At 44.3% G+C, this 27,751-nt stretch overlaps 1 protein-coding gene across 1 annotated transcript in view; it reads left to right on the top strand.

Moving 5' to 3' along the window:
• The window catches only part of MYBBP1A (MYB binding protein 1a), a 76,547-nt gene that overhangs the window by 34,734 nt on the left and 14,062 nt on the right, over positions 1-27,751 (top strand). The window contains exon 26 of the mRNA XM_044993607.1: positions 24,587-24,703. Within this exon, the coding sequence (XP_044849542.1) occupies positions 24,587-24,703 (117 nt within the window). The remainder of the gene's footprint in view (positions 1-24,586; positions 24,704-27,751) is intronic.

The raw sequence follows: 27,751 nt of genomic DNA, 5'->3' as shown, positions 1-27,751 counted from the left end.
TAGCTGAAGGACTCTAGGCTCCGGGTGTGTGGGAGGGGGAGAACATGGACTTGGCTACACTGTGCTGATAAAGAACAGGCGGAAAGCTTGGCGAAGTGTTTTTTTGGAGTCTGGAGTAGCAGTTAACTCACTGCAGTCAGCCACCTGAATTACCCAGGCTGCATCCATCTCAGGACGTTTGGCTTCTTACAGTCACAATTTCAGTCTGGGGTGTGTGTGTGTTGGGGGGGTAGGAGGTACCTTCTGTTAAATCCTCCTCTCCTGATACTAACTGACTGACTTTATTTTGCCTAGGGATGAGGCCCAAAGGGAACACCCCATCCCCTTACCTGTGGTGTAGGAAGTGCGCCAGAGATGGGCGGGAGCTGGGCACAGGAGGGAGCATCTGCATAGCACTTGGTGCAGTTCTGAGCTGCCCTTGGGAAACTCATGAATTAGAACAGCTCCATGGCAGATCTCACTTATACACAGCGCTGTCCTGCCCCAGAATCCAGGAGGTGAAAAAGTGGAGTAAAGCCATCTTTGGGTCACCCTGGACTGTGCCTAGGAACATAGCATTTGCTGGACTGGAACCGAGCCGAGGTCCATCTGGTGGAGTATCTGATCTCCAATGTCAGATGTTATGATACATGTCCATGCTCTGATAAATCTGGATATTCTTGATAGCAATATGAATGTCCTTGAATCTTGTTGAGTCCTTAGCCTCAACGACTTGAGTGTCACAGAATCTGACCCCTTGTTGCTGTGAGGGGACCTTGTACTTTCTGCAGGGATATATTCAGGCTCTGTGGGGCATGCAGAAGTGATTGGGTCTGCTGACAGGTATCTCTCGTTAGCATGTCAATTAACCCAGCAGGCTATCATCAGCTGAGCTGCTGCTAGGCAGTGCGTCCCAGCTAGAGCCTGCAGGAAGGACTTCTGCCAAAAGAACAGGGTGAGTCAGATCTGGGTTTGGACTTTTGTGTTAACATCTACAGTTATCTTATGGTGAAAGAGGCGTGAAGCCTGTTACCCTGGGTTAAGGGGGGGGGTCCTCTAGTGGATTTGTTCAGTTGAACCCCTAATGTGGGGAGACAACATGGGACAGTCCTGTACTTAGGATATTGAGTGTCAGGAGACATGGGTTCTATTTCTGGTTTGGCCTCTGGCCTGCTGGGTGCCCTGGGGCAAATCACTTCCCCTTTCTGCTCCTCTCCCACTGTTTGTGTGGCTTGTCTGTTGAGATTGTAAGTTCTTGAGGGCAGGGACTTTCTCTGGGGCGTGTCTGTGTCTGGTGCCTAGCAGAATGGGGCTCTGCTTTTGCTGCGGGGCCTCTGATGCTATTTTCATAAAGGAGTTAAGAGCTACTAATAATGAGTAACATAAACCTCTGTGTGTGGGGAGGGAGGTGAGAGAGGCAGACACACACACAGAGCCGGCTTTCTGTGTTTGTAGGGGGCTTAGCACAAAGCAGCTCTGACCTGGTCAACCTCTAGGCACTAGCCCCATGTTTAAATAATAACAGTCCCTTTGTAGACCCAATGCATGGCTGGGGGTGTGTACCTTTACATAGCATCTACAAAACCATTCCAATTGTTGGAGAGGGATTGGGTTGGGAGACTGGTGCAGGCTCTTGAGCAATGCTGGATAGTTTTAATGCAGCAGGCTTCGTTTAGGAAACTCATCAGTGCAGATTAATGATGGAAGGATCTTTTGAAGAGAAGAATCTATGCCAGATGCAGAAAAAGGATGGCCCAGCAATTCAGGTGCTAGTCTAGGACTTAGAAGACCTGGGTACAAGGTCCTGCTCTGCCACACGCTTCCTCTGAGACTTGGGGAAGTCACTTCACTACAGTAATGAGGGCCATACAAGTACCTAATAAGTACATTGTATTGACCCTCCTTATAATTACTACAGAACCAGGTCTCTCCTAGAGGAGTTCGGGGGAGGGGGTTGTGGAAAATCTGGCCTGGTCTGCATATAAAAACACACCAGTTGAGTGAAAAAGGTGGTTTTTTAACTGATTCATTTAAATTGGTGCAACTTTGTGTGCCAGTCACTTCTGTCCCAGGGCTTCAGTTTCCCTACCTGTGATATGGAACTGATGATGCTCATCTCTTTTGTAAAGCACTTTGAGATCAATGGAAGTAGGTGGCATTATATTGTCGGTGGGAGCTCTTAAATCAATATAAACCTGGCTCAGAGGGGTTTAGCCTGCGTTGGTAAATTTGCAGACAAGCTAAACCAGTATAGGCAGTTTTAAACTGGTAGAAATGTTGGGAGCATGGTTTGTACCAGTCCATCAGTCTGTTTTGAAACCAATTCATGTTTAAACAAGTGCAACTTGTGTGAGTAGATAAGGCCTGAAATTCCATGAATGTTACTCCCATCAAAGAAAAGAATTATACATCAGTCAGCCGAACTTGGATACTTGGCAGGAGACTGGAACAAATTATTAAACAATCAGTTAGTAAGCGCCTAGAAGATAACAAGGATATAAGGAATAGCCAGCATGGATTTGTCAAGAACAAATCATGCCAAATCAACCTATTATCCTTCTTTGTCAGGGTTTTTGGCCTAGTAGGTAGGGGGAAAGGAGTAGATGTGATGTATCTTAATTTTATTTAAGGCTTTTGACACAGTCCCCCATGACATTCACATATTTCAACTAGGGAAATCTGATGTAGATGAAATTACTGTAAGGTGTGAATTCATTGCCTTCCAGTTGGTACAGTGCTCCGAGACCCTCTGATGGAGTACAAAGCATCGACATTTGTAGTTGGATACAGTAGTCGCATTCTGAATGCTGTTTTTCTTCTGAGCTAGATGCTCCAGACGTGCCCATCTTCAGGCTAAAAATCTGCAAGCCGTTTGAAATGAACCCCCGTCTGCTTGGTAGTGCTTGGCAGCTGCTCCCTCTACAATGTCTTTCAAAGCTTTATTTCCCTTCAAGGGCAGGGGGGAGCGGGCTGTGGTTTTTTTACATTATAAAAATTCACAAAGGCTTAAAATCTTTAGACTCATTTGTTAATTGCTACTCTTGCAGCACTTTCTACTATTGCCTCTGAAGCCATGTGTATAATACATTTAGATCTCCACTGTAATGACCCCTATGAATATGGCCTATTGCATGTTTATTGAGGCATTAATTTACTGTGCTGCTGCTGCTCGCAATAGAGACTTTTTAATAAAAATTTGTTTAAACAAATTCTGGATTGCAAAGGATTATTCATTGAGCCTTTAGACTTGCTTGCATGTGTATGTATCTGTAAGGTTTTCTTACAAGTCAGAGCAATAATTACTGGAGATAGTATGTTATAGGCCAGATCTTCCATAGGGCTCAGCTCATTGGATGCAGTTCTGGGTGCTGAGCACTTGAAAATACTGCCAGCTAACCTTGATCCTGCACCCACTGAAACTAATGGCACAGTTGGTGCATGATCAGGCTCATTGTTTGTATGGAAACCATCTGCATGCAGTGAAGGCCTTGACAACTGTCCTTACCCTTAGCGGAATGTAACCGTACTGGTTCAGATTCCTTTTTACACGTGTGCACGCACAAAGGTAGTACAAGCAGAAGTGGCAGTGAGCAGGATGCTTTTTGATCACACACATTAGCATAGGAAAATAATACAATGTCTTATGCCGCCAACGAAACTGCTTGTGTCAGACCTTTGAACTAACCTGCCGCTAATGAATTGCATCGAACTTCTGGTGCATATGGGTCTGTTGGCAGTTCTGATGTTTGCAATTAGTTAAGCAGAACGTGTGTAGCATGTTAACAAGCCTGGGAGGCATGCTGCTGTCTCTGCTGTTCTGTTGACTATATGGGACATTGGCTTCTAGTGCTGTCAGCCTGACAGTTTCCATGAGCACTAAACTCCTTCTTTTAAATTCTATTTTGAAATATACGTGCATGGGTTTATTTCCCTCCTACTTTCCTAATGCAATTTGATCTTATTGCTACAATTGTTTCCTCAGGGAACTTGACCTTCAAATTACTTCCTTGTGCTTTGTTTCACTGCATGCAGAATTGTTTTTCAGTTAACTCCTTAAAGGATTGTTTTTGCTTGTTGGGCTGCTGGAGTATGAACAGGGGATTGAGGTGTGTATTTCATCCTAGAGATGGTTGCACAACTCAGCTACATACCAAAGCTCTCGTGACCCTCAGGTGAGAAATGGCTTCCTGCTTTATTTTTAGCAATGTCAATACATTGTGTGAGTAGCTGAAGTAACATTGAGTTGAGTAACTGCCTGTGGCCGTGGATGCATCCCTCTGAAGCTCTTAATGTGGTGTTTGTTAAAGCCCCTTGAGCATCATTGTGGAAAGGGCTGAAAAAGAGAAAAGTCTGATTCTTCTTTATACGGTGGGATCACTTGGAGGTTGTGGCAGAGATCAAGGCTCTGTTGTGTTATAGGCAATGTACGTATACATGAGACTGCCTGCGACAAAGAGCTTACTATCCAAATAGGACAAAGAGAGAGTGAAAGACAAGGAGTGCTGTTTATCCCCTTTTTACTGATGAGAGAACTGAGAGAGTAAGTGATTTGCTCAAGATAAAATAGTGAGTCTGTGGCAGAGCTGGGAATGAAACCCAGATCTCCTGAGTCTCAGTCCAGTGCTTTGACAATGAGCCCAAGCTCTCTTTGCAAGTAGCAATATGCCTATACTGGTGCTCATTTGCTGTTGTTACTCTAGGGGCTTGTGTATACGGGAATACAAACAAACTGACTAAATCTGTGAAGAATGCACATCAATGAAAGCCCGTTTAGGGCCCCCTGCTCCACCCCATGGAGGGCTCTCATTCCGCCAAGGAGGATTAAACCACAGTGAACTGAAGGCCACTTTATTTCTGAATGAGAACATCCATGCATGGGTTTAATGTGCTTTAACTTACGTGTGGTAACTTCCCAGGTGTAGTTAATCATCGTAGCGCCCTATGTCGACCAGCCCTGGGTCTGTTGCCATCATCCAAGCAGAGCCTTTGGTCTGGATTAGACGGTTGATGCATTCTATTGAGACAGTAGCAAAATGTGCTTGGTGTTCGGATGATTTTGGTGAGGGGTAATAGTCATTTAGGTGCGCCCAAACAGAGCACTGAGCCTTTCACGAGGGTTTAAGTAATTTCCCTGCCATTTTCCAAAGAGAAACTAAGTAGAAAGTGTTTCACTGTCTCGAAAGATGCCCATGCGCGTACTCTAAATCTCCTGCTATGAGGCAATGTCTGTAGTGAAGACTTCTCTTTTAAAGTCTGGTCCAGTCATTTTAAACTTTTATGAACCTTCCAGCGTGGAAAGGCTTTGGGCTACTGGATAGGGTGACCAGACAGCAAATGTGAAAAATCAGGACGGGAGTGTGGGGTAATAGGAGCCTATATAAGAAAAAGACCCAAAAATCGGGATTATCCTTATGAAATCGGGACATCTGGTCACCCTACTACTGGATGATGGCTCTGGGCTGGCGGTGGGGAAAAGAACCTCTTGCTCATAGCTTGAATCTTCTCAGGCGGGTTTTGATGGTGGTTCAGTGGCCTGTGTGACATTAGTTTCTGATCTCAGTCTGTTTCCTAATGGAGAAGAGTTCATCCTGCAAAAACATCCATTACCATGGATAGGAATAAGTCCCCTTATCAAGTGTCTCAGTGGAAAGCCACAGGGTTCCCAATCGCAAGACCTTTTTCCAAGGCTGGGTTAATGGAATAATGTATGTTCCATGGCTTGTTTGTCTGGCAAATATTCATCATTGTGTGTGTTGTACAGTTTGTGCTGTGTGTTCGTTTAAACACAGTAATCTGGAGCCTTTGTGTTCACCTCACAATGTACCAGGTGAGGTGCAAAGGTGACTCACCTGCCTTTTCTCTGTGGAGATTAAGGATTCACGGGTGGGCCAGGGAAACAGAATAATATTTTACTTGTCCAGCAAACACAAATTTCTTGTCCTTGGGTGATTTGGCTAGAATTCTGCAAGGCCTTCAAGTGAGTGCATAGCTGACACGAAACCAAAAAAAAAAATCACTTTCCTTGGAGCATTGAGGCTTCAATTGGCATGGAGATGGAACTCAAAATGTTACCTTTTGTCAATATATATTCATCCCTGTTTCAAAATCCATTTTCTAAAGCAGCCCATGATGGGAAACACTTTAAAATATATTTAATCTAGAATATACTGTAGGCAAGTTACTGATTATTCTTGGTGTCTCCGGAGCCTCCTTTAAGAGCTCTAATGTATGTAGATAAACTTTGCAGAATCCAAGTAATTCTGTGCCAATGCTGCCTTTGCCATGAGAGTGAAAAATGATCTCTAAACCTTGCCAAAAACAGTCTTGGCTGGGTGACAGTAATGTATTTGAACAGTTTGTTTCATGTGAATTTTTTAAGTTGAAAAATAATTAAATTTGAACACAGTAAGTACAGTTAAAGAGCCACACAGCATCAAAAGCTGGCACCCCCCTGGGTAAGCATATATTTCTGTCCATGCTTGTGATCAACAAATGAATCATTACACTAATGCACCTTACTTTGAACGCATTTCCATAGATGTTTTCCAGCGGGTGGTAGGAAGAATTTGTTACGGAATAGTTTACATAAGCTACTATTGGTAATGAAGCAAATGTGAAACCTGCCCAGATTAGTACTGTTGCCATTAGTACTCCACCTCTTTTCCTTTTGAAATGTGACTTGAGAAGGGAGGGAGGGTGGGAGACGATGTTTCCCAGATCTCAATCATTTAAACCAGCCTCCATTCTCTTTTCTCCGCATTGTTCCAGTCAGGGAACGTGCTATGTATTTCACTGGGGGAAGAGTTCTTTCACAGAGCTTCCACTAGGGGGCGGGCTTGACACCGGGTCCTGCAGAGACAGGTGGACTGTTAGAAGCCTCATTTAACTAGAGGAAGTGCAATGCAGTATTGCAGCAGGTGTCGCCTGCAGACCTCTCTGTTTATTTTTAATCATGGCAGATGATTTTTTAAGAGCAGAGGTATCTGTAAAAGTCAGGGGTGTCTGCACTGAAACCTGATTGCAGTTTTCTGTCTGATTTTTTTTTTCTCCTTTTCTTTTGCTTAGAGAAGAGTGGTCTAGGACAGATGGGTGGAATTGAAGGAAAAGCTGAATTTAGGGGTTAATCCCACAGTGCTGAGCCACTCTGATCCAGCAAAGCAAGTAAGCATGTGCTTAACTCTAAGCATGGGAGTAGTCCCTTTGGCTTCAACTGGAATGTTCATGTGTTGAAGGGCTTTGCTGATCGCGGCCAGAGTGCTGTGCTCCTGGCAGGATCAAGCCTTTAATTCCTAGATTTTTGAGCTGTATTGTGGATGTAGCTCCATCTCAGCCTTCCACTTTTGCAGTGGAATTGTGAATTTGTCACCCTGTTGTTTGCCTCAGGAAAACTCAAAGAAACCCATTTTCCCTCAGATGCTGCTGCTGCTGGAGTCTATACATAGCCTCTGATGTTATTTGGAAATGTGTTTTGTGCCATTTTTAAATGCAACCTTCTGGCCTGAGTTGCTTTATAAGACACTTTTATTTTCACCTATTCAACTGGGCTAATTTAAAATTTAAAAAGTACCATATTAACCCCATTCAGGGGAGTGTGAAACATTTAAATAAGCAGGGGTTCCAGAGGAGCCATTGTGGATGTTCCATTGTGGTACATACCTGTGTTTGTTACCAACTGGGGTGTGTAAATGGGGTTGTGCTACATCTGAGCCATAGATGTGGCTTACTTTGTGCACTCAAACTCTCTTGGGAACGCCATGCACACCTGTGTGTGCCTCCTCTGAAAGATCGTCTCACACCTGTTTTCCCCTGAGTGGTGGTGGTAATTTTTTTTCTGGTTGCTGTGTGATGGCTCTTGAGTGGCCTGTTTCAAATGTTGATCAGAATCTGTTTTCCGGTGGACAGATGTCTGCATTGCACACATAGAAACCCACAACTGGCACTAGCCTGTCTCAGCAGAGATGGTGAAGACAAATAGACTTGGGGGCTTGAAGGAGTCTTGAGGTGGGTCCCCCCACATCAGGCTTCTGAGGCAACTTGATAGGTTCTTGATGGCCAGGTGGAGAAGCTTGCGCTGCTGCTGCTGTCTGTGCTCTACCTACTCTGTGGATAAAACAGGTGAGATTAGGTTATTGCTCCAGCACCTTTGGCAGGTACTAGACACACACAGTCTCTCTGGGCCAGATTTTCAATAAGAGCTTGACTACCGTTCAGACACCTACATAAATGGACAGATTTTGGGGTGCTGAGCTCTATTTGAAAATATGGCCCTGTCTGTGTCTCATTACTTATTTGTTTGCAGTGTTGTTGTAGCTGTGTTGGCCCCAGGACATTAGAGAGACAAGGTGGGTGAGGTCGTATCTTTTATTGGATCAACTTCTGTTGGTGAGAGAGACCAGCTTTTGAGCCGCGCAGTCTGCATGAGGCTCTCATAAAGAAGGAGCTCTGCGTCACTTAAAAACTTGGCTCGCTCACCAACCCAAGTTGATCCAATGAAAATATATAACTTCACCCACCTTGTCTCCGTCATTTTTATATTGCCGTAGCATCTAGGAGCCCTAGTCATGGACCAAGACCCCATTGTGTTAGGTGCTGTACAAAAACAGAACAAAAGGATGGTCTCTGCCCTAGTTCTCTCCTCCATTTTGGTTTTTAAGGGATGTAAAATATTCACTCTGCTAGATTCTTCATACTTGATTGCAAGATGATGGGTTTCTCTAGCAAATTCCCAGGGATAGAGGAAGGGTATTTTTTTTTTCTTTTTTGTTACTCCATCAGAATGTGGAGGCTCTTTGAAGGAAAGAGGGACCACAGACTGGTGTGCCAGAATGCATTTCACAGTGTTACGGGTTACAGCTGATAACAAGAACTTTCACCAGCTTTCCTGGCTGGAGTCATTCACTGGGCTTGTAGTAGCCCAACCTGTCTCCAGTGGACTAGTTTGCAGTGAGTTGCAAGCCTGAGTGATTTCTTAACCTACTGAATTCTATTTGCCATCTGAGGTTTTTAAAGAGCCGTGCATTCTGCTCCTCCTCTTAAGCAAAGCCCTTTGGTCTAGTCAGTGGAAGGGTAGATGTCTTTGTGGAACAAGTGGGATAAATTTGTTCGGTTACAAGGCTATTGTAACATGCTTAATAATTAAGAGTGGAGAAAACGGGGCGGGGACTCTTATGTTGGCTTATTTTGGTGCAGTGGGTGACTGACTGGCTGGATCATCTGGATTTAAGTAGCATAGATGGTACAGAACGTTTTATGGTTTTTAGGGTCAAATCCTGTTCCATTCAAGTCACTGGTAGTTTTGTCTTTGCCTTGAATGGGACCAGCATCAGATCCTAGGAGACAAATCACTGCTTTGCTCTCAGATTTGTATGTGGCTGCTATTCTGTTTGCTGCTTTCCTTTTGCCTACTGCAAAGCCGAAAACGGCAGGGAGAGCATATGTGCAGTGTTGACTCTTTTCTTGGCGTTTGATGGGTGGAGGAAGTTTTAGATTCTTACAACCTGCGACGAGAGATTGTTGTATAGCCTTGACTACCCCATCCTAAACAGGGCCTGGAATGCGTTGCTGATGGCCACCAGTGCAGAAAGGATGGAGGCTGTAATACAGGCAGAGCCACCAGGTACGGCAATTCCTGTCTGTGCTCTGGCTTCCGTGGTTGCTAGCTTTGGGGGAGCTGCTGTGGCAGGTGCAGCTGGAAAATTATGGCTCTCCTATTTTGCCAATGAAGATGCAGTTAGGGCCTAGTCTTGCAACTTGTGAGAGTAGTTACTGACCCCATTTACACAAGCCATCCTCTTGACATCCGTATAACAATAATGCCTAGCTGTTATAGAACGCTTTTATCCGCAAATCCTAAGTGCCTTACAGAGTGTCGTTATCCCGGTGTTAGAGATGGGGAAACCGAGGCACGGAGCACTGATGTGACTTGCCCAAGATACCCCACCAGGCAGTACCAGAGACCCCAGTTCTCCCATGTCCTAATCCAGTGCTCTATCCACTGTGCAACACTACCTCCTGTGTAGCGTTCCTGCCAGTACTAAGGATTGTGAGACTGTCTTAATTGATGAAACTGCATCATTTGGCCTATATGTGCTCCAGTGTTTTGCTTCCCAGACAGCAGCTTTACTGGTGTGATTTTTTTTTTAATAGTTTGAATATTAAACTTCAATACTGATACTCGAGTGAACCCGAATTTTAATTTTTCATTATCTGGCTGGTAAGAGTTCTTGAGAGAGATGAAAAGCTCTGTCCATCAATTGCAAAGTCACGATTCTCGTTGAGTGATTTGGGGAATACAGCTGAAAGAGAGAGAATGCATGGGCAAAATGATAATTAGGACTCATCCTCCCACCCCCCTATTGCATGTATATTGGTCTTAAATCTCTGATGATTTGGCACTAGCAAGATCTTTTTAACTAGGCTGCTTAATGCAGTAGTCTCATTATAAATCGCCTTGAAATAAACACAGGCCCATGCCTCTTTGAATTATGGAAAGGCAGCATTTTGGACCAGGAGGAGCCATCCTGTTCAGGAATTGTCTGGAGGAGAATTTATTGCGGGACAGAGTCTTTCTTAGGCTTTGGGCACATGAGATGTTCCGTGGAGTTTGATGGGATTACTCGGGTGTGTAAAGTTACTCATGTGCCTCAGTATTAGCAGGATCTTTGTTTCTCAGGAAGAAGAAAGACTGCATAAGGAGGGAAGTGGCTGCTAACTCTTTATTATGAGGCTTATGATATTTGACCTTTTTCCCTAAAGCCCCAGCTACTGCAGTATTCCATGAGGATCTCTGCCTGCATTTAAAATAAAAAGATTCTAGGGCTCACAGCTGGGGAGAAATCACAAGATTCTTTTTTTTTTTTGTAAATCTTGTTTTTGGAGGCTGACTCATGGTTTTTGAACACTTGAGCTGTTGGCAAAGGTGAAAGTACCCAACTAGACCCTTCGCCGGGTGGCCCAGTTGCGGATGTACAGCACAGCGTATATTTACATTTCCAACGCTCTTTGTGAACAGCCCAGGCCTGGGTGAGATGCTGTAACTAGAGCGAGAAACTATATATCTGCATGTGCAAGTTCTGGTCCCAGCTCTGCCACTAGTTCATCATTATGACCTTGTGCAAGTCACTTAACCTTTCTGGCATCAGTATATTCTCTCTCTCCCCCTCCCCCTCTTAAATTTTAGGATAATAAGATACTGACTTCTGGTGAGGTGAATATTAAGACTGATTGACTGAAGCAGAAAGGCCAATATTTACCTCAAGGGAAAATAAATCTTTATGTTCAAAACAAGAAATCAATATATGGATTGTAACATCTATTTTGATTAACTTCATCAGACATTTCGGATTGGAGGAGGGCAAGGGGATCAGTGTGGATTTTCTTTTCGTAAGTAATTTTATCAATAGCATCTGCCTAGTAGTCTATGGTAAAAGAGAAGCAAAAAAATGAGAAACCCCCTGAAATATTTGAATTTTGCAGGGTCTGGTGCCTGATGATATGTTCTTTGTGTTGAATTACTAAATAGCCAATGTACTCTGAAAAGTGCCGGGATGGGAGAAGGCACCTACTGTATTAGGCATATCTGCTAACTTTTAAAAAAACAAAAATGGTAAAATATTATTTCTGTTACTGAACTCCTGTTAGCTCAGCTACAGAAGAGGCAGCTGGATTCTGTTCCATTGTGTGTGCATGGTTGTAGCTGATCAGAACTCAGTAAACACCTGTGCCAATGGGGCTGCACGGGTGTAACTGAGAAGCTGATCAGCAGAACCCCTACCCATGGGGGTGTTGTGTAAGATGGAAAGAGCTCAGCTTGGCTCTGGGGGAGTTGCAGGGCCAGCCATTGAGGGGAGGAGGTGGGGGTAAACATCCTTTTACTTGTGAAATGAATATTTTTCATCTGAAATTGATGAAAGAGATTGACTGTGGGACTCCACAATGCCCTTTCTAGGCCTGGTTTGCAGTTGAATGGCCCTTGAAGTCATTGGAGGGCGATGTTACACACTGTGAGTGGCAGAGAGATAGCGCTGCGTGTACCGTGCCCATGTTGGCGAAATAATTACATTTTTCGGAGGCACCTAAATTAGACGGTGCTTTGGGGTCCAGTTTGGGCTCTGGTGCCTGGGAACAAGCAAAGCACCTTGCTCTCCTGGGTTCAGCAGAGCATTAATATTATATGAATAGGAGTTTTTTTTTTAATGGCATTTAATTCTATTTTTAATGTAATTTTGTGTAAGCTTGTAGTGAAGTGCTGCTCAAAGGCACTAAGTCTGGTCTGATACTGCAGACCTGAGACTATGCAGAGAACACATCAGGAGCTTAAATATTTGCTAATGCCTCATAGCAAACTTTCAAAGGCATTTGTGCTTATTACTATTATCCGTATTTATAAGGCACCTATTACTGCATATTGTGTTCTGTGTTTCTTCTCCCGTTGCTGAAGTTGTGTTTTGTTTTTTGTTTTGTTTTGATTGGGAGATAACGATCATTGCTGTACCACAGCTGTATGAACTGTAGCTGTCATGGTGTTTAAAGTAATAGCTGTACTCCGAGCTTCCTACTTTCCTGATTCCCTGTTGTCCTTTTGTAGCTGTGGGCCCTCTCAGATTCATTACTCAGGCAGTGCAGGGATCTCATGCTGGCAAAAAGACCGTTCTTTGCTTGGGTTTGTCAGAGCTAGAGTGGCTTTGCCTTTGGAAGCCAGCCTGTCTGTGGGGACAGGAATTCCTCTTTCTGTGGAGATTTAAACATTAAATTGAGACTTCATATTGCATCCAAATGTTTGTACCTTTCTGCATGGGAGCAGCACTTGAAAAATCCCCTCTCTAACAGGGAGCGAATGGAGTTGCTCTGATGAATGTGGGGGGCCCAAGTCATCAATTACTCTGGAAGCTAAACTTTAATTTAAACAGAATATCTTCTAGTCTTTATGGTTGTGAAGAAAACCTCCTGAGTGTAAATGGATGCAGTGTGGTCTGCCTGTGTCTGCAGACAGACTGCTGCAGTGCCTCAGTAGCTGCTCAGAGCTTTGCTGGGGGCTGGTGTGTACTACAAAAGTTAAGGATGTTTTGGTTTTTTTTCCCTGGTGGGGCTTACGTTATCATAACTGTAGTGTGGACACAGTAGTCGCAGTTAAAGGTGCCTTATATTGGTATCGCTTATTCCCCTTCCTGAACCAGAATAAGCTGCATCCGTGTAAGTGCTTTTATACCAGTAAAATTGCATGCACGCTAGGGGGACTTGTACTCCTTTATCTATACCAGTATAGTTCAAAGTGGCAGAACAGCGTAGTGTAGACAAGCCCTTTAAGTAGCAGTAAAGTGAAAATACCCTGGGGCAGCAGTGAAAGAACTTAGAACTTGACACTGCCATCACTGAGCAGAGGAAGGCTGGGGGGAGAGAGAGAGAAGACCAACAAAGCAGGGATTGGGGGCGGGATAAAATGGTGCCGATCTCTTCCTCCTTCCAGCAGGTCCTGGAGTGGGTAGAAGAAACAGAAAGATCCTCATCTCTTTCAGCAGCTTTTGGGGTATCACGTTTCAGATCCATAAAATGTGACAGATGGCACCTCTGAAGCAGAATCCAGGGTAGAAACACCTGTGCCTTTTCCCTGGCCAGCAGCTGGCAATGCCAGAATTCTCTTACCGGGTCATTGCCCTTGAACCTCACTGGTCAGTGTCCAATCTCTCTTAACTGGTTAACTCTGCCAAGTGGGGTTAGTTCTCCATCTAACAGGTGTTTGGTTATCTGGGTTCATTTTTCCTCAAGTCCTGCAGCATAGCTGAGCTAGTGACTGGGTGCTAAAACTGCAGATGAATCCTGCTGAGTTGGTTTTTTTCATTAGGAAGAGGAATCATTGGGACTGGGTGTTACAGCTGTTCATAAGGTCACAGAAAGCCTTGTGTTTACTAAACACTGTTTAACTTGCTTTAAAGACAAGCTTGGGAGGGAGGGAGAGCCTCTGTATCAGAGTAAAACAGTTGATTTAAAAACATCCATTGATAGTTGGCTCACGCAAGGAAACGCCATACAGATATTCCACATATTGTAGGAGCAAAATATGTCTAGTATGTGATGTTGTCAATTATTTAAAGGATTTTAGAGTGGAAGGCATCCAGCTGCTTCTCAGGAATCTGCATTATTATTATTTTTTAGATGTGGCAGGTACTGTCTGCTTTGGATAATTCAGGGTTGCAGTGCAGAATTGCTCATTCTGAAACAGTGGTAGTGCTTTAAATCATAAAAGCATAAAGATCTAGGAATCGTGGTTGGAGTGTATTGGGTGGTAAAATGTGATGATAAAAGTGCCACTTAAATGCTTCATATATGGTGATTAAACCAATCTGCAAAATTCTACTCCTCCATCCAGCTGAGTCAGTAACCTTTTTAAACAGGTGAGTAAAGTGTCAGTTTTCCCCCCCACCCTGTTGCACTAAATTTTTGGCAAGGAGAATTTTGTTCTTGGGCTTGTAAATTTTTCCATTGGATTAACCAGTGCTGCTTCTCGAGCACATGACCAGCCCTTTGGTGTGCTTTAGTGAGAGTGGATTTTGCAAAATGTTATATGATGGGCAGTTATGTCAGGCTTAATGCTTCAGAGAATAAGCTTTTGGCTCTGAGGTCAGAAATGAATTCCTCCTCCGACCCATGTACATCACTGCACAATGTCCTTGGTGCTTTTTATGGGATTTTATTTTTCATTTTTTTGTATTTTTTTTTCTAAACTACTACTGCAGCATTTCGCATTGGCCATTCCTGGAGGAATGCATAACTCAGACCAAAATACGTAACTCAGAGGTTGTGTCTACATTTAAACAGCTACAGCGCTTCAGAATAGACACTCACTACAGTGATGGAATTCTTTCTACCGTTGACCTAGAGGTGTCTATCCCGGGACTTAGGTCAGCTTAACTTCATCACTCGGGAGCGGTATTTTTTCACACCAGAATTGTGTAGCTAGGTTGACCCAACTTTGTAGGAGGAGATCTGGCTTTAATCCCTGGCTTTGCTACACACTCCTCCCTATATGACCTTGGGCAAGTCACTTCAGCTCTTCCAGGCAGAGATTGTGTCTCGCAATGCATGTATTTAGCACCTAGCCCAATGGAGCCTTGATCTCTGTTGAGGCTTCTTGGCCGACTGTAGCCTGGCAGAGAATAGAATGGCTGAAGCCTTACGAACGCGTTAGGGACCGCAGTTACCGGGACGTGTTGCCTGTAGGAGGTGAGGTCTCAGCTGACACTGATCTGGGATGGGAGATGCCTGGCTTCTGGGGGTCTAGTTGCAATTATCAAGTGTGCATTCTTAAAAGGTGGACATGATTGAAACGATGATAAAAAACTGTGTCTCAGAAAGAGCATTTCTGCATTGCTGCCCTGATCCAAAGGAGACAGCACTTGCTGTGTCTTAATAATAATGCACATTCTCCCAGAAGCGGTTGGATACTTTCATTCTAAACCCCTTTAAATAGCCCCCAAATAAGGTTCTTAGGCTCTTTGGATTCTGTTTGCCTTGCACCAGGAATACTGAAATAGGATTTTGTTCGCTTCTCAACTTGATCTGAAAAAAACCCAAAACACTAATCTTTATCAACAGGCAACTTTTCTTGCTTATTAGCACATTAAAAATAATCCCATCACAGAATAGGCACATTTTGCTTGCTCTTGTGGAATATCTCAGTCGTAGCTCTAGATTGGAGAAAGCTGTTGGTGGCGGCTTCTTAGTCACCTGTTTTGAATTGGAAAGTGACTCTTTCTCAAGCCTGTCTTTGAATGAGTTGTTGCTATCCGAGTGTTTGTTCAGTGGCCAGGTGAGTTGGGTCTCATTTCAGAACCCGCAGGACAGTTCTCCATGGCCCTGATTTCGGAACTCATTCTTAATCAGGAGAGCACTTAAGTGGATGCTTATGTCTTATCAAAGTTAATGGGACTGAAGCACATGCCTCAAGATAACTATGTACTTATGTGCTACACTGAATAGGAATGGACCTAAGCATGTGACGCCTGTATCATAACATCAGCAATCTTGAAGACACCAAGGTCTGAATGGGATATATAATGACCCAGTAACCCTGCAGTGATCTATGCAGGCATGCTTGGAAGGATGGGATATGGGGAAGCTTGCACTGCTGCTGCTCATTCACCATACTTCCTCCGTCTCCAGGGTTGTGAGTCTGTACGCTCATTCTTGGTTTTTAATTTTGTTTCACATTTTGCTTGCCATAATTTGGTGCTGGCCAATCAGTGGCCCATCCTTCAGTGTGTGGGGCCATGGTGTGTGTGTCTCGGGCTCCAGCAAAGATCAGGGCCCCATAGCAACATGATGTCTGCCCATTGAGGGGTGGGTATGTTACAGGAAGCAACATCATCCTCTGGATAGGGCATGAGACTGGCAGTCAGAAGACACTGGGCCAGATCCTGTTTTCAGTTACGCCATTGTAAATCCAGAGTAATTTCATTGCTTTCCCTGGTGGTGAATCTGTGCTGGTGTAACAGTAGAATTTGAACAAAGGTTCTTTCCTTGACTCTGTCTCTGATTCACTCTGCAATCTTGAGTTGAATAGATTGCTTTAACATGCCTGGACTTCAGTTTTCCCATCTGTTTTAAACTGAAATAAAATAAGGCGAGGACTGTTTCTTTCAATAGGCCGTTTAATGACCAAGTAATGCAAAATGCTATACAAATGGGCATTTAAGGTGAAAGAAAATGATGTGGTTTAAATACCTCGTTATTTACACAGACTTCCTGGAGGAGCAGAATAAAAACAAAATGTGTATCTTTTCCATTATAATAATGTTTGCTGAGTCAGACACCACACTGTGCTGGCATTGTGCGCTCATCTAGCGAGAGTCGCTGATGTAATATATGCATTGACCCATGGACATGGTCGCAGTTAAGGTTGCTTTGTTATATAGCCTGACACCTGAGCACCGCAGTTTGTATGGCAGCAGTTGGCAGCAGTTCTTCAAAATGCCAATAGCCTATTGGACGGCAAAGGTGCTTGGATAGTCGGGTAAAACTTCCTGTACAATTTGCCTTCTGACCAGGGTATGTTAGATCTATCACCAGAATGATAACAGCGAATTTCCTGGCTGAAATGCAATTTTAAGTTTAAGATTTTAATTGCTTATTGTAACTTATTTCTCATGTAATTTTTTTTATATATTTAAAAAAAGGGGGAGGAAATTACTGGATGTGATACGCCACAGCCTTCCATCTGCCAAGTTGGTAGCATACATTCGGAGTTGCTAGAAATTCTACGTCCGCTCTGCACTTGCCATAGGTGTAGGTATAAAGCAAAATCAGGCCCAGTGTATGTTTTTTGCATTTTGATTTGCTGAAAAAGTACATACTCAAACCTAACTGTAGCATCATTGCTAATACTGAAGTACAGGGCGTGTGGTCTAGTGGTACCAGTACGATCCTGGATCAAAATGTCCAGGCTCACAAGTTCCATTCACTGTACTGCCACTAACTTTCTGTTGAGTGGCTCTCTTAAACTCTTTGCCTCGTTTTCCCTCTATGTAAGATGGAGATAATTCAGGGGAGCTTTGAGGCTTAATTAGTTAGTTAATGTCTGCAAAATGCATGGAGAGCCTCAGATGAAGTGGTATTGTAAGAGCGTGAACTGTTCTAACTTCTGCAGTGCCATAATACATTGCAGATGCTGCTGTCAGTCAGTCCTCTACACGATTCTGGGTGGTGTTACATTAAGTAACTCTATGTAATTGGTGACTCTGGGGGCTTTCTCCTGTCTCTGTGTTTGTGTGATACCTTTTCACCTGCTTGAAGTGCCTCCCTGGTGCCGTCCTTTTAAAACATGCAGAACTGGAAAATGCTGTCTAGCCTTGTGTCAGAAACTGGTGCCTGAGTGAACATGTGCAGCATAACAATTAGCCATGTGTAAAATACAAGCTGAGATTTGGACAGTGCCTTCATCTTTTGAACACGGGATGGTGACTTTGCCCTTGTAAAGGGCTATCAGCCCTGGTGCTGTCTGCGAACTGTACACTCTGGGGTTAAAACTCCCCTTCCCTACACTGTCTCAGATGGCGATTTGGGTAAACTTTGTCTTGTTTCCAATGTAGCAATCACACCAGAGGTGATCGGTCAACGTGAGAACAGTGGTTGTGTTGCTCATGGTCATCACTTGCCATTTAAAATGATCAGGTTGCTTATGCCTTACTGGGACAGATAGAGGCATGCTGTATATCCCAGCATCTTAGCCTGATTGCTCTGTGTGTTAGCCTGTAAATAAGGGAAATGGGCAGATTTGGGATCCCCCATCATCTCAGTTCCTGCAGTGAGTGTACAGTTAGTATTTTAAAAGGAGACTTTGAATGTTTTTGTACTGAATTGACATGCGTGTTAGTGTAAGAGAGAAACAAACAAAGCTGGCAGAAAACCTACAGAATTGGCATGTTATGGATTATTCATTTTCTTCCTCCCACATGAACTTAATAATGAGCATTTCTACCTCATTTACTCGTACGGGTGGGTGGATGGATATGTGTATGTGTCCTCTTTGGATGAATTTTTTTGGCGGATGGGGGGAGGATTAGTGTTGGGTTTGTTTGTTGTCTCTTTTTCCCCCCCCCTCCCATTTTGTTAACTCTGAATTTACTGAACTGTTTTCTATAGTAGATTTGGCTGGGGAAATAGATGGCTTATAGGACTCAAAATGGGTTATAAAGTTTTTTCACCTGGTCACGGGATCTAACCTAGCTCAGAATGTGGTTTCACTTACAGATTTTCATTTCAGAGATATAGGGGGTTGGGGGTGCAGTGAGAAGCGATGTGTGTGTCCTGGTAGTATCCTTGTCTAGTGGATTAAGCCCAGGGTTGGGAGCTGGGAGCTCCTGGGTATTCTGAGAAAAGGTTGTTTTCTGAGTGTAATCTTCTTGAGCCTCAGTTTTGCCACTTGTAAAATGGGGAGAATAATATATTTACTTCCCTACCAAGGCTGTCATGAGCCACCACTAAATAAAGGATCTAATCCCATTCCTAGCAAGGTCAATGACAAACGCCCTCTGACTCCGTTGGGAACAAAGTTGTACTGCGTGTTTGTAAAGTGGCACATACATGCAGTGGGGTAGGAAAATTCGGTGGCGTAGTCAGGGATAGAACTTGAGCGTTGCTGGCCTCTGTCCGTGGGCTGAAACTGTTACAGCCACACTCTCTGTAGGGAGCTCTCCTGTATACATGTTCAGTCTCTTTTGCCCCAGCAAACATCCTCTTAAAAATGTAGGAATTCCCAGATTAGATCAGGCCAATGGTGCCTCTAGTCCAGTATCCTGTCTTTGACACTGGAGGACTCAGAGGAGGTTGCAAAAAACATGGAGGAGCCAGTTATGGGACACACTGCACACAAGGAAAACTGCTTCCTTATCCCGTTCAGCTAAATGCTAGTCTATGCCCTGAATGTGAGGGTTTATACCCCTTCCAAAACTCTTGGCTTTTTAAACCCTTGCCATTGTGTGAAAATGTTCTGCCAAAAATAATAATAATAATAATAATTTTGCGGAATGGAAAACAGGCGAATGTCATTGGAAACTTTTTTCTGCACATATTTTTCACAGTTCTAATAGATGGAAAGTTATTCAGGGCAAGGACAGCATAGAGGTCATTGCTAATTGTAACAGTATTTTTATGTATACACGTGTACCCAGAGCAGGGCGTGTTTCTAAGTATCTACTTAACTAAAAATAAATAGTATTGGCTCTTAGCAATCTTAGATCTCTCTAGGTTTTGCTGGTTTCTCTCTCCCTGGCTCACCTCTTGGATTGCCAGGACCATCACTTGGACATAGAAATAAATAGTAGCCTAAATTTTCAAGAGTGAATAGTAATTTTAGGTGCCTCAATTTTTGGGCTATCAGCTTGAGTCACTTTTAAAAGAGCTGGGTTCTCAGGAAGTGATGAGTACCCATTCTCAGAAAATCAGGCCCCCTTATGATGGGCACTCCAAATCATGTTGTAATCTTAGTGTGTTCCTACCTAGATTCCCTAGCTAAATTCTGACAAATCTGAACTCCTTGAGTTCCTTATGCATTGTATTCATGTCCTCAATGTACCTCCTTTCAGCCAAGCTCTGTCCACTAAGGAAATATTACCTATAAAGGGAAGAGAACAGGTGGTTTCTCAGTGCACTTGAAAGGAAACGGCTTAATTTGAGTTATAACTGTACTTCAGTGACTCTTGTATTCCTTCCCAGCAGACTTATTTCCCACCCCTCTTAAAGTGTCACTATATAAATAAAAAGGAAAAGCTTCCTAGAGCAGCCCACTCAAACAGCAAATTATCCCTTCCTAATTTTTAAAATTCTCTTAAGTTCAGTAGGCACCCAGGGGCCGTTGTTCTGCAGGCAGCTTTTAATATGTGTCCAGCCTTCAGGTCCGTAGTTTGGCATTTCTCAGGGGGTGCTCTCTGACAATATATCAGCTTGGCTTAGGACTATAAAACTATTGCTAAGGGCTGGTAATTTCCAGTCCACTGTGGTGCTGTCACTCACCATCCCAGGTGCCTGGTGAGTTTCAAATCTGAGCACCAGCAAGTTTCAGGTGTCCACGATTGTCCCTTTTGTAGAGCTATAGAATCAATCAGATCCATTTTTACATACTAATAAAATGATATGAACAAGGACTGGTATTTGTATTTCTCTCTAAACAAGAGGGTGCTGAAGTTTGCCACTGGTTTGTGGTGTTGGTTGGTCGCTCTCATGCTATAATTTGGGACCTGCTGAAGTTGATCAGTTTCCTTTCTTTTACTTACTCTGTTGAGGATTGTTTAATTTCTTGCCCTTTCCAAGGACAGTGAAGCATTAATGTTACCAGGGTTGATTTATCAATAGCCACAATTCATAGGTTCATTCAGTACGCAGTCTGTCTGGGGCAGGAGTTTGGTTGTAGAGTAGCAAGGAGGAATGTGGGCCAGGAGATTAAAACTACCTGTGACAGACAGTAATCCTCATTGCAGTAGGTCAACCCGTAACCTCTTAACTCACTCTGATGCAGAAGAACTAGTCCCAATGCCAAACTGAAGTCTGGGGGGTAAGATTATGGTTATCTGAAAAGAAAAAAAAAATGCCACTTGCATTAGCAACCTAGAAGATAAATGGGTGTGATGGGGCTGTGAAGTCTCCTTGAAAACTGCAGCCATTACAGTTCTACCTGCCCATGGGGCAAGTTCCATTGGAATATAAACAGAAATAGAACTAACCCTTTCTTCCCAGCAACGGTGGGATTGTTAAGGTTCATGGGCTACAGGAGTGACTCATCTTCAGGGCACGTAGCAACCGTGGTAGCAAGAATAGAGACGTATAGTGTGGAACCAGGCGTTTCACTTACGCACAGTAACTCTGTTAGCTGGGTTATTTCAAAGAAAATTGCAGAAGTCATTTGATTGTTGTTGACTTAACCAGAGTTACAGATTCCTACCACCATGTGCCAGGCAGGCACTCACATTCTTCTTGTAATTAAGAGGCAGCTATGGCTTATGAGACCAATTACGGCATGTCTGGGTGCATGCACCGAGTGTAGCGGAGAGCTGCCTTTGTGCAATTGTAAAGAGAATAGGTGACCCCTGGAGTAAATGAAAGGCTGTAACTCACTTGAGAGGCCAGATGAAATCATAAACCTTAAGACGTCGTCTCTCCTCTTGCAGTTTCAATAACGTTCGTCCAGGCAACTCCTCTCGATTGCACCAGGATGCAAAGCAAGAGAATGGTTCCTTTAAACTGCTCTAACAGCATCCCAGGACTGTAGATTAACTCAAGAGTGCATCTTGCTTTTGTGGTTTATTTATGTGAAATGCTGATCTTGTGGAGAGTCCCACCAGGGCACCAATGACAAAGCTGTATTCCAGAGAGCTTAAGTGATTATTGGGTGGGAACATCACAGATCAAAAAGAGCAGCATCAAAAGTGACTAATAATGATGGGTGCCGTTTTGGATATGTGACTTGAGACCTGCGTGGGACCTGATTTTCAGTAAAGTGCTGAGCACCTGCCCTCCGAATATCAGGCCTCTAAGAAGTGTCTCAGAAGCCCTAGTCCCTTGAGAAACTTGCTTGTCATCACCATTTTAGTGACAATAGTGGGAGTCACTTGAATAGTTTACATGCCTCCAGCCTGCACCCTAAATACCAGCAGACACATACACATACATGGTTTTGATTTTCACCTAGCTAAAATATTGCTGATTACTCTAACCAAAATTATGCTATGTTCCCGATGACTGTTTTTGTTGGATGTTAATTTGGCACCAAGTATGGATTTAAAAAAACCAACAAAAACATCCTTGCTCGCTGGCTGGAACTGTCAGTTTTAATTTATGAGCGTCTCAGTCAGTGTGCAAAGGTAAAGCCAGTAATTGCTATTTCGTCATTGCCCATTCTCTTCCCACTGGGCCTGATTCTCCTCTCGGGGGCTGTAAATCAGGAATACATTTGATTAGATCAGTGGAGTTCCACCAGCATCACGCAGGCTGCATCCAGACTGTGGTGTGTAGCTACATGCGTCAGTGAAAGGCTCTGGCCGTGGGGAAAGGTTCCGGCAGCGGGACATGTCATGCGAAAAATAGCAGTGTGGGTGGGGGAGGCACTGCCTGGGGGGTGTCGAGAGTAGGGTACATACCCTAGGGTTCAGGCCTGTCTTTATTCCCTAAGCTGTGCCTCATTGTCTACACTGCTATTTGTACGCGTGGTAGGGGCATATGCCCTCTACATGCCACCGTGAGGAGTATGCACCTTAGAAGTACCCACCGATACGGACACAGGAAGTGCCCATCGAATGAGAATGGTTTTGCATCTAGTCCAGTATCCTGTCTCTAAGTGCAACAGTGTTGAGTAGGCAGCTAGAGAAAAACTTACTACCTGGAGAAGTTTCCTCCTAAGCTCCCCTAATTGGAGGCTGGCTTATGCCCAGGACTATGAGGACGTGTATGTTCCTCCCAAGCTCTTGTTTTGTGGTTGCTTTACTCCTTACATTGTCACTCCGGATGTTCTTATATTACCTATAGGAACATCAGATCCTTTTTTGAATGCTGCTAAACGAAGTCTCAGGGGTATCTTGCGTCAATGAGTTCCGCAGGCTATGCACTGCGCGAAGGCACACCGGGCCCCCTCTCTTTGTGGAGTTAAGATGCAGTACATGGTGACAAAATGGAGGCTTTTGTGGGGGGGCAGATTCATCCTTGATGCAACTGATTTCAGTAGTTACACCCTGTCGCTCATCTGTCTGCGCTAAGACGCCCCCTTCAGGCTACATGGGGAGTGCACGCACATCGGTCCAATTACTCCACCCCCACCCCAGCGGGTGCTGCAGGGCATCCTTCTAGCAGGCCGGCACTCGCCTTTCGGCCAGGGTCTCTCAAAACTGTCTCGTCCTTCTCTGTGTCCCCGGGGATGTCACCAAATACCCTGTAGTCAGCAAACGGGGTTAAACAAAGGACAGGTAAGGAAAAGCCTGTAAGGAGCTCCCTCCAGAATATGGGCCTCTTACTTCCGAGGGGGCTGGGAGAATCAAGGTCCGCTTCAGAGTTCGTTGAGATCCAGTACATGTCTCTGTTCTTTTCCCCTTCAACGGCGGGGTTCTGCATCCTCCTCCTGCGTGTGCAGGGGCCAGGCAGGCTCTCAGTCCACGCTCCAGCGTCTCCCACTGGAGTGGAGTTCCCTCTTTGTGACTCCTCCAGTCCTGCCAGAATGTGCCATTACCGGGGGGCTGGGCCACCCCAACCCAAAGCAGCTCCGTAACCCTTTCCATGCTAGTGCCGGGTTTATATACCCCATCACACACCCAGATTGAAATTAGCCCTTTGTTACTGTATCTGCAGACAGCAATACGGGGTTTCTATCCTCGGACAGAATTCGCTCACTCTTTTTTCTTTCTGACATTCTGTTGTCAGGGAAGTGTCCCTGTTAAATCCTACAGCGTATTTACACTAATTGTTGGTGTCGTGCCTTGATCTGTTTCTTTTGTTTGCTTTGTGCATTGCCTCTACCTAAATGAAGACTTAAAATAGAATCTCGGGACTAGAGGAGGACACCTGAGAAGGCTGCACATTCCCGTTGGATACTCCTCCTCTTCAATGGTCCTGTTAACATGTAGGTTTAATGAGTGCGTTTTACTCCAGGGCTAGGCTGAGTGCGGCTTTGAGCTGGAGTTTCCATCTGGGGCTTCCTTTTGAAATGGAGCATTTGCTAGGCTGCCAGCTCCAATCTCTTACATTTTGCGTGTAATGCATTTACCAACAGCGCTAGAGTGCAATAAAAGGTAAAGTGACTGAAAAGGTTGCTTATAGATATATGGAGACTATATATATTGCACTGCCATAAAAGGTTGATTCTGAAATAACGGTGATCTCTCCACCCGCTTGACTCTCATTTTAAATGCATCCATTCTACCGAATAATTCCAATCTGTTACTTGAGTGCCTTGTGTTAGGAATGACTCTGAAAGGGAGAATGAATGTTCTATGACAAAGCATTAACTGTGCTGGTGAGTCTAATGTGGACCGTCCCCATATTTAGCTGGGGGTTTCAATGGTCTGTAGGTAGGTGGCTAATGCCATCCAGCAAAAAGAGCAGAATTTCACGTGTCCCTCTCTTTTCCTTCCAGGCGCAGGCGTGTATGCTTCTCCAGAAGGCCCTGCAGACTCGGGATTTGAAGCTCTCCATGACGACGGAGGAAGAGTGGGAGGAGCTGATCAGAGAGAGTACCAATCAGATCACAGAGGTAATGAGAACCAGCAGGTTAAACATGGGTAGTGCCTACTGGATGCCTTTTCTGCACCTGTGCCTCATGGGCTCATAGGGCCAAATTCAGATGCGGTACAATTGCTTTGGATCCATTAAATTGACTTCATTGCATTTGCACCCACTTACATTTGATCTGAATCTGGACTGCCTAGTACCTAGCGAAAGCGTTCTTTGGTGTTCATGCCACATGAACTCCTGCATGCTGTAGGACATGGCTGTTTTGTATCAGATATAACAGGCCTGGGATGCTTGGCTGTAGGTCTGATACAAGAGGGTGTGGATCCAAGTGGAAAAGGCTAAGCATGAGAAGTAAACGTGCCTGGGTCAGAACATTTTTGGCATTTTAGATTCAATACACTAATGACCTGTTCTACAACTAGATAAACCTGTAAGGCAAAGAGGTAAAGTGACTTGACTTAAGTACGATCGTAAGTGGAACCCAGATTTAGAACCCAGGAGTCCTAGCCCCATGTCCCCTGGCATAGTCCCGACCGCTTGCTGCTAATGGCAGATGGATATTTGCCAAGAGAACCCTAAAATCATTTGTTCTAAAAATACAGTGATGCAAAGATTGCAGCACAGCTAGAGCAGAAGAATGATGGCTCCATGCTAGTTCTGGTACTTTAGGAGTGAGTGTTCTGAAACAATACAAGAGGTGGTCTCAATGAACAGATAGGGCTTAATTTCAGTGACTCATATCGGTTAAGGTCTTACCTGTATTATCATCATCTCTCTGAGTGTAGCTTTCATTCTTAGCACATTTTTAATTGGTTATGATGGTCTTAAGTTTCTGTAGCAATAAGCAGTATTAGAATGTTGGCAACAGATTGAATTTTAATTCGTTGAGTAGGAACAAGAATTCCAAGCAAATCTATTTTAAGAAACTCAGGGGTGACCTTTGTAGTACTCTCGAGAAATCAGGGAGTCTTGGGTTTCAGCTAAATGCATTTTATTAATGATTACATCAACAACACGATGGGTAGAATCAGATCAACTATCTTCCTCAGCAAACCTTCTGTGTGTGTCACCATGTCTCTCTCTAGCCAGCAGGCCCTGTTATATACCTGCAGGGCTCACAAGAGCCCTGTGTCACATTAGTGATACCAATTGAATTTTACGATGCCTCCAGATCATTCAGTTCAGGATCCAGTGGTAGCGACATGAGCTGTTGCTGAGCTGAATGATTCTTCATCCCTTTCCATTTCTGCGGATGTTTGTTTGCATTTTAACAAAAATTGCCACAATGTGGTTCAGGTAGATGGGGATTTTCAAGGAATCCTAAAGGAATTAAACTCCCAACTCCCACTGAATGTCAATAGGATTTGGGCACCTAGACCCCTATGGCTGGAAAATCCCAGCTGTAGGGTCTGAATCTCCATTGCCATGCGCCAGTTTTATACCAGTGTAACTTCTCTGAAACCAGTGCTATTACACTGGTGTATAACTGACATCAAGAATTGCAGAACTAGCCGCATAAAATGCTGGTTAAGTGCTAAGGGTGGTGGTGGTGGACAAATACACAGTGTATAATTCCTAATTTATTGTAAAATGATTTGCCTGTTTCTGGTTTAGTTGAGCAATTTAGTGCATTGCGAGGTTGAATGTTGTGCCAGAAAATTGTTTCCAAAGTTACAAATGCTGTAACAGACCTTGCTGCAAAAAGAGCACCAGGTGTTGTGGGCTGTTATTGTACTGAGTAACATAGACAGTGTCTGACTGATAGCGCAAGAAATATGCGGTGGCTTGATGGTCTAGTGGAAAAATTCTTAGCAAGTGGGCACAGGTTCAAATCCTGGCTTATCTCCAGGAGAAAAAGGCGCATGGCAGATCCAGTGATTAGAAGCTGAAGCTGGACAAATTCGGACTGTAAATAAGACACAAATTTGTAAGTGATGGTAATTAACCATTGGGACAACTTACGTAGGAACTTGGTGGGTTCTCGAAGTTTCCAAGGGTGTATCTGTACTTTGAGTTGGGAGTGTGAGGAGACACACTGGCGAGAGCTCTCATCAAGCTAATGTGCTTAAAGAGACTGTTCCTGCTGTGGCAAGAGCAGCAGGGGAGTAAGCCACCCCGATACCTAGCTGTGTCTCTGTGTCTCACCCAGTGAGGGTGCCCTTCAGTGCCTGCTGTGTCAGGCTTCTGAGATGTGTCCACTGGGAACCGGACTGAGACTAGTAACCCATTACATACCGGCAGCTGGGAGGTGGTAACAGAACTCGCTTGCTACGGGCGGGAGGTTGGATTTAGACGTGAACAGCTCAATAGTCTCCAAATGGGTGCGCCGGCTGTTTAAACAGCAGCACGGCTCACTGTGGAGCAGTGGTCAGGAGGGTTGAGTTCTGTTCTAGCAGCTGTCAGTCAGGTTTGCAGCAGCAATGCCAGTGATTTCCCAGGTTGAAGTTGGCCACAGCAAGACAAGGGCTGCAAGAGAGGAGTGGAAGCTGTTTTCTGTGTTTTGCTTTCCCATCTTGTCTTGCCTTGGTGATTGTGTTACACGCCTCCAGATTGGAGATCTGCTTTGCGATGGCCATGGATGGCAGCACAAGAAGGGAGCCATGTGAGAGAGCTGCGTCGGTGGATATTATTGCAGTATCTGTGTCCCTGTGCAACTAAAAGGCAAAAGAGGGAGCATCAGTTGTTTGGGAACCTTAAATGATAAGACAGCTGCTTGAAATAGCAGCCCTGGCTGCTGCAGGGCTCTGCCTCTTTTATTCATATAAGCTTCCTTGACCTCATTTGTTCTTAAGCTATTTACACACACTTAGAAAACATACACGACACAACCGCTGGGGATTCATGCTCACCTTCTCCCCAGCCCTTGTGATGGTGCCTCACAGATGACAGGACAGCCAGATACTTTGTAGAGGATTTGATCTTGCACAAACCATGTTTCCTGTGTGTGCTCGCTCACTCCGGGCGCTGCAAGGGAATCTCCTTTCTGCTTGCACAGTCACTGCACCCCCATACAGCCGGAGCAAACGGCCACGCATGCACAGAGCTGTCCATGGAGGGCCCCTAGTGA

Source organism: Mauremys mutica, chromosome 19 (genome assembly GCF_020497125.1).
Source record: "Mauremys mutica isolate MM-2020 ecotype Southern chromosome 19, ASM2049712v1, whole genome shotgun sequence".
Lineage (NCBI taxonomy): Eukaryota > Metazoa > Chordata > Testudines > Geoemydidae > Mauremys > Mauremys mutica.
The sequence above is the reverse complement of the archived record's forward strand: the minus strand, read 5'-3'. Positions and strand labels throughout refer to the sequence as shown.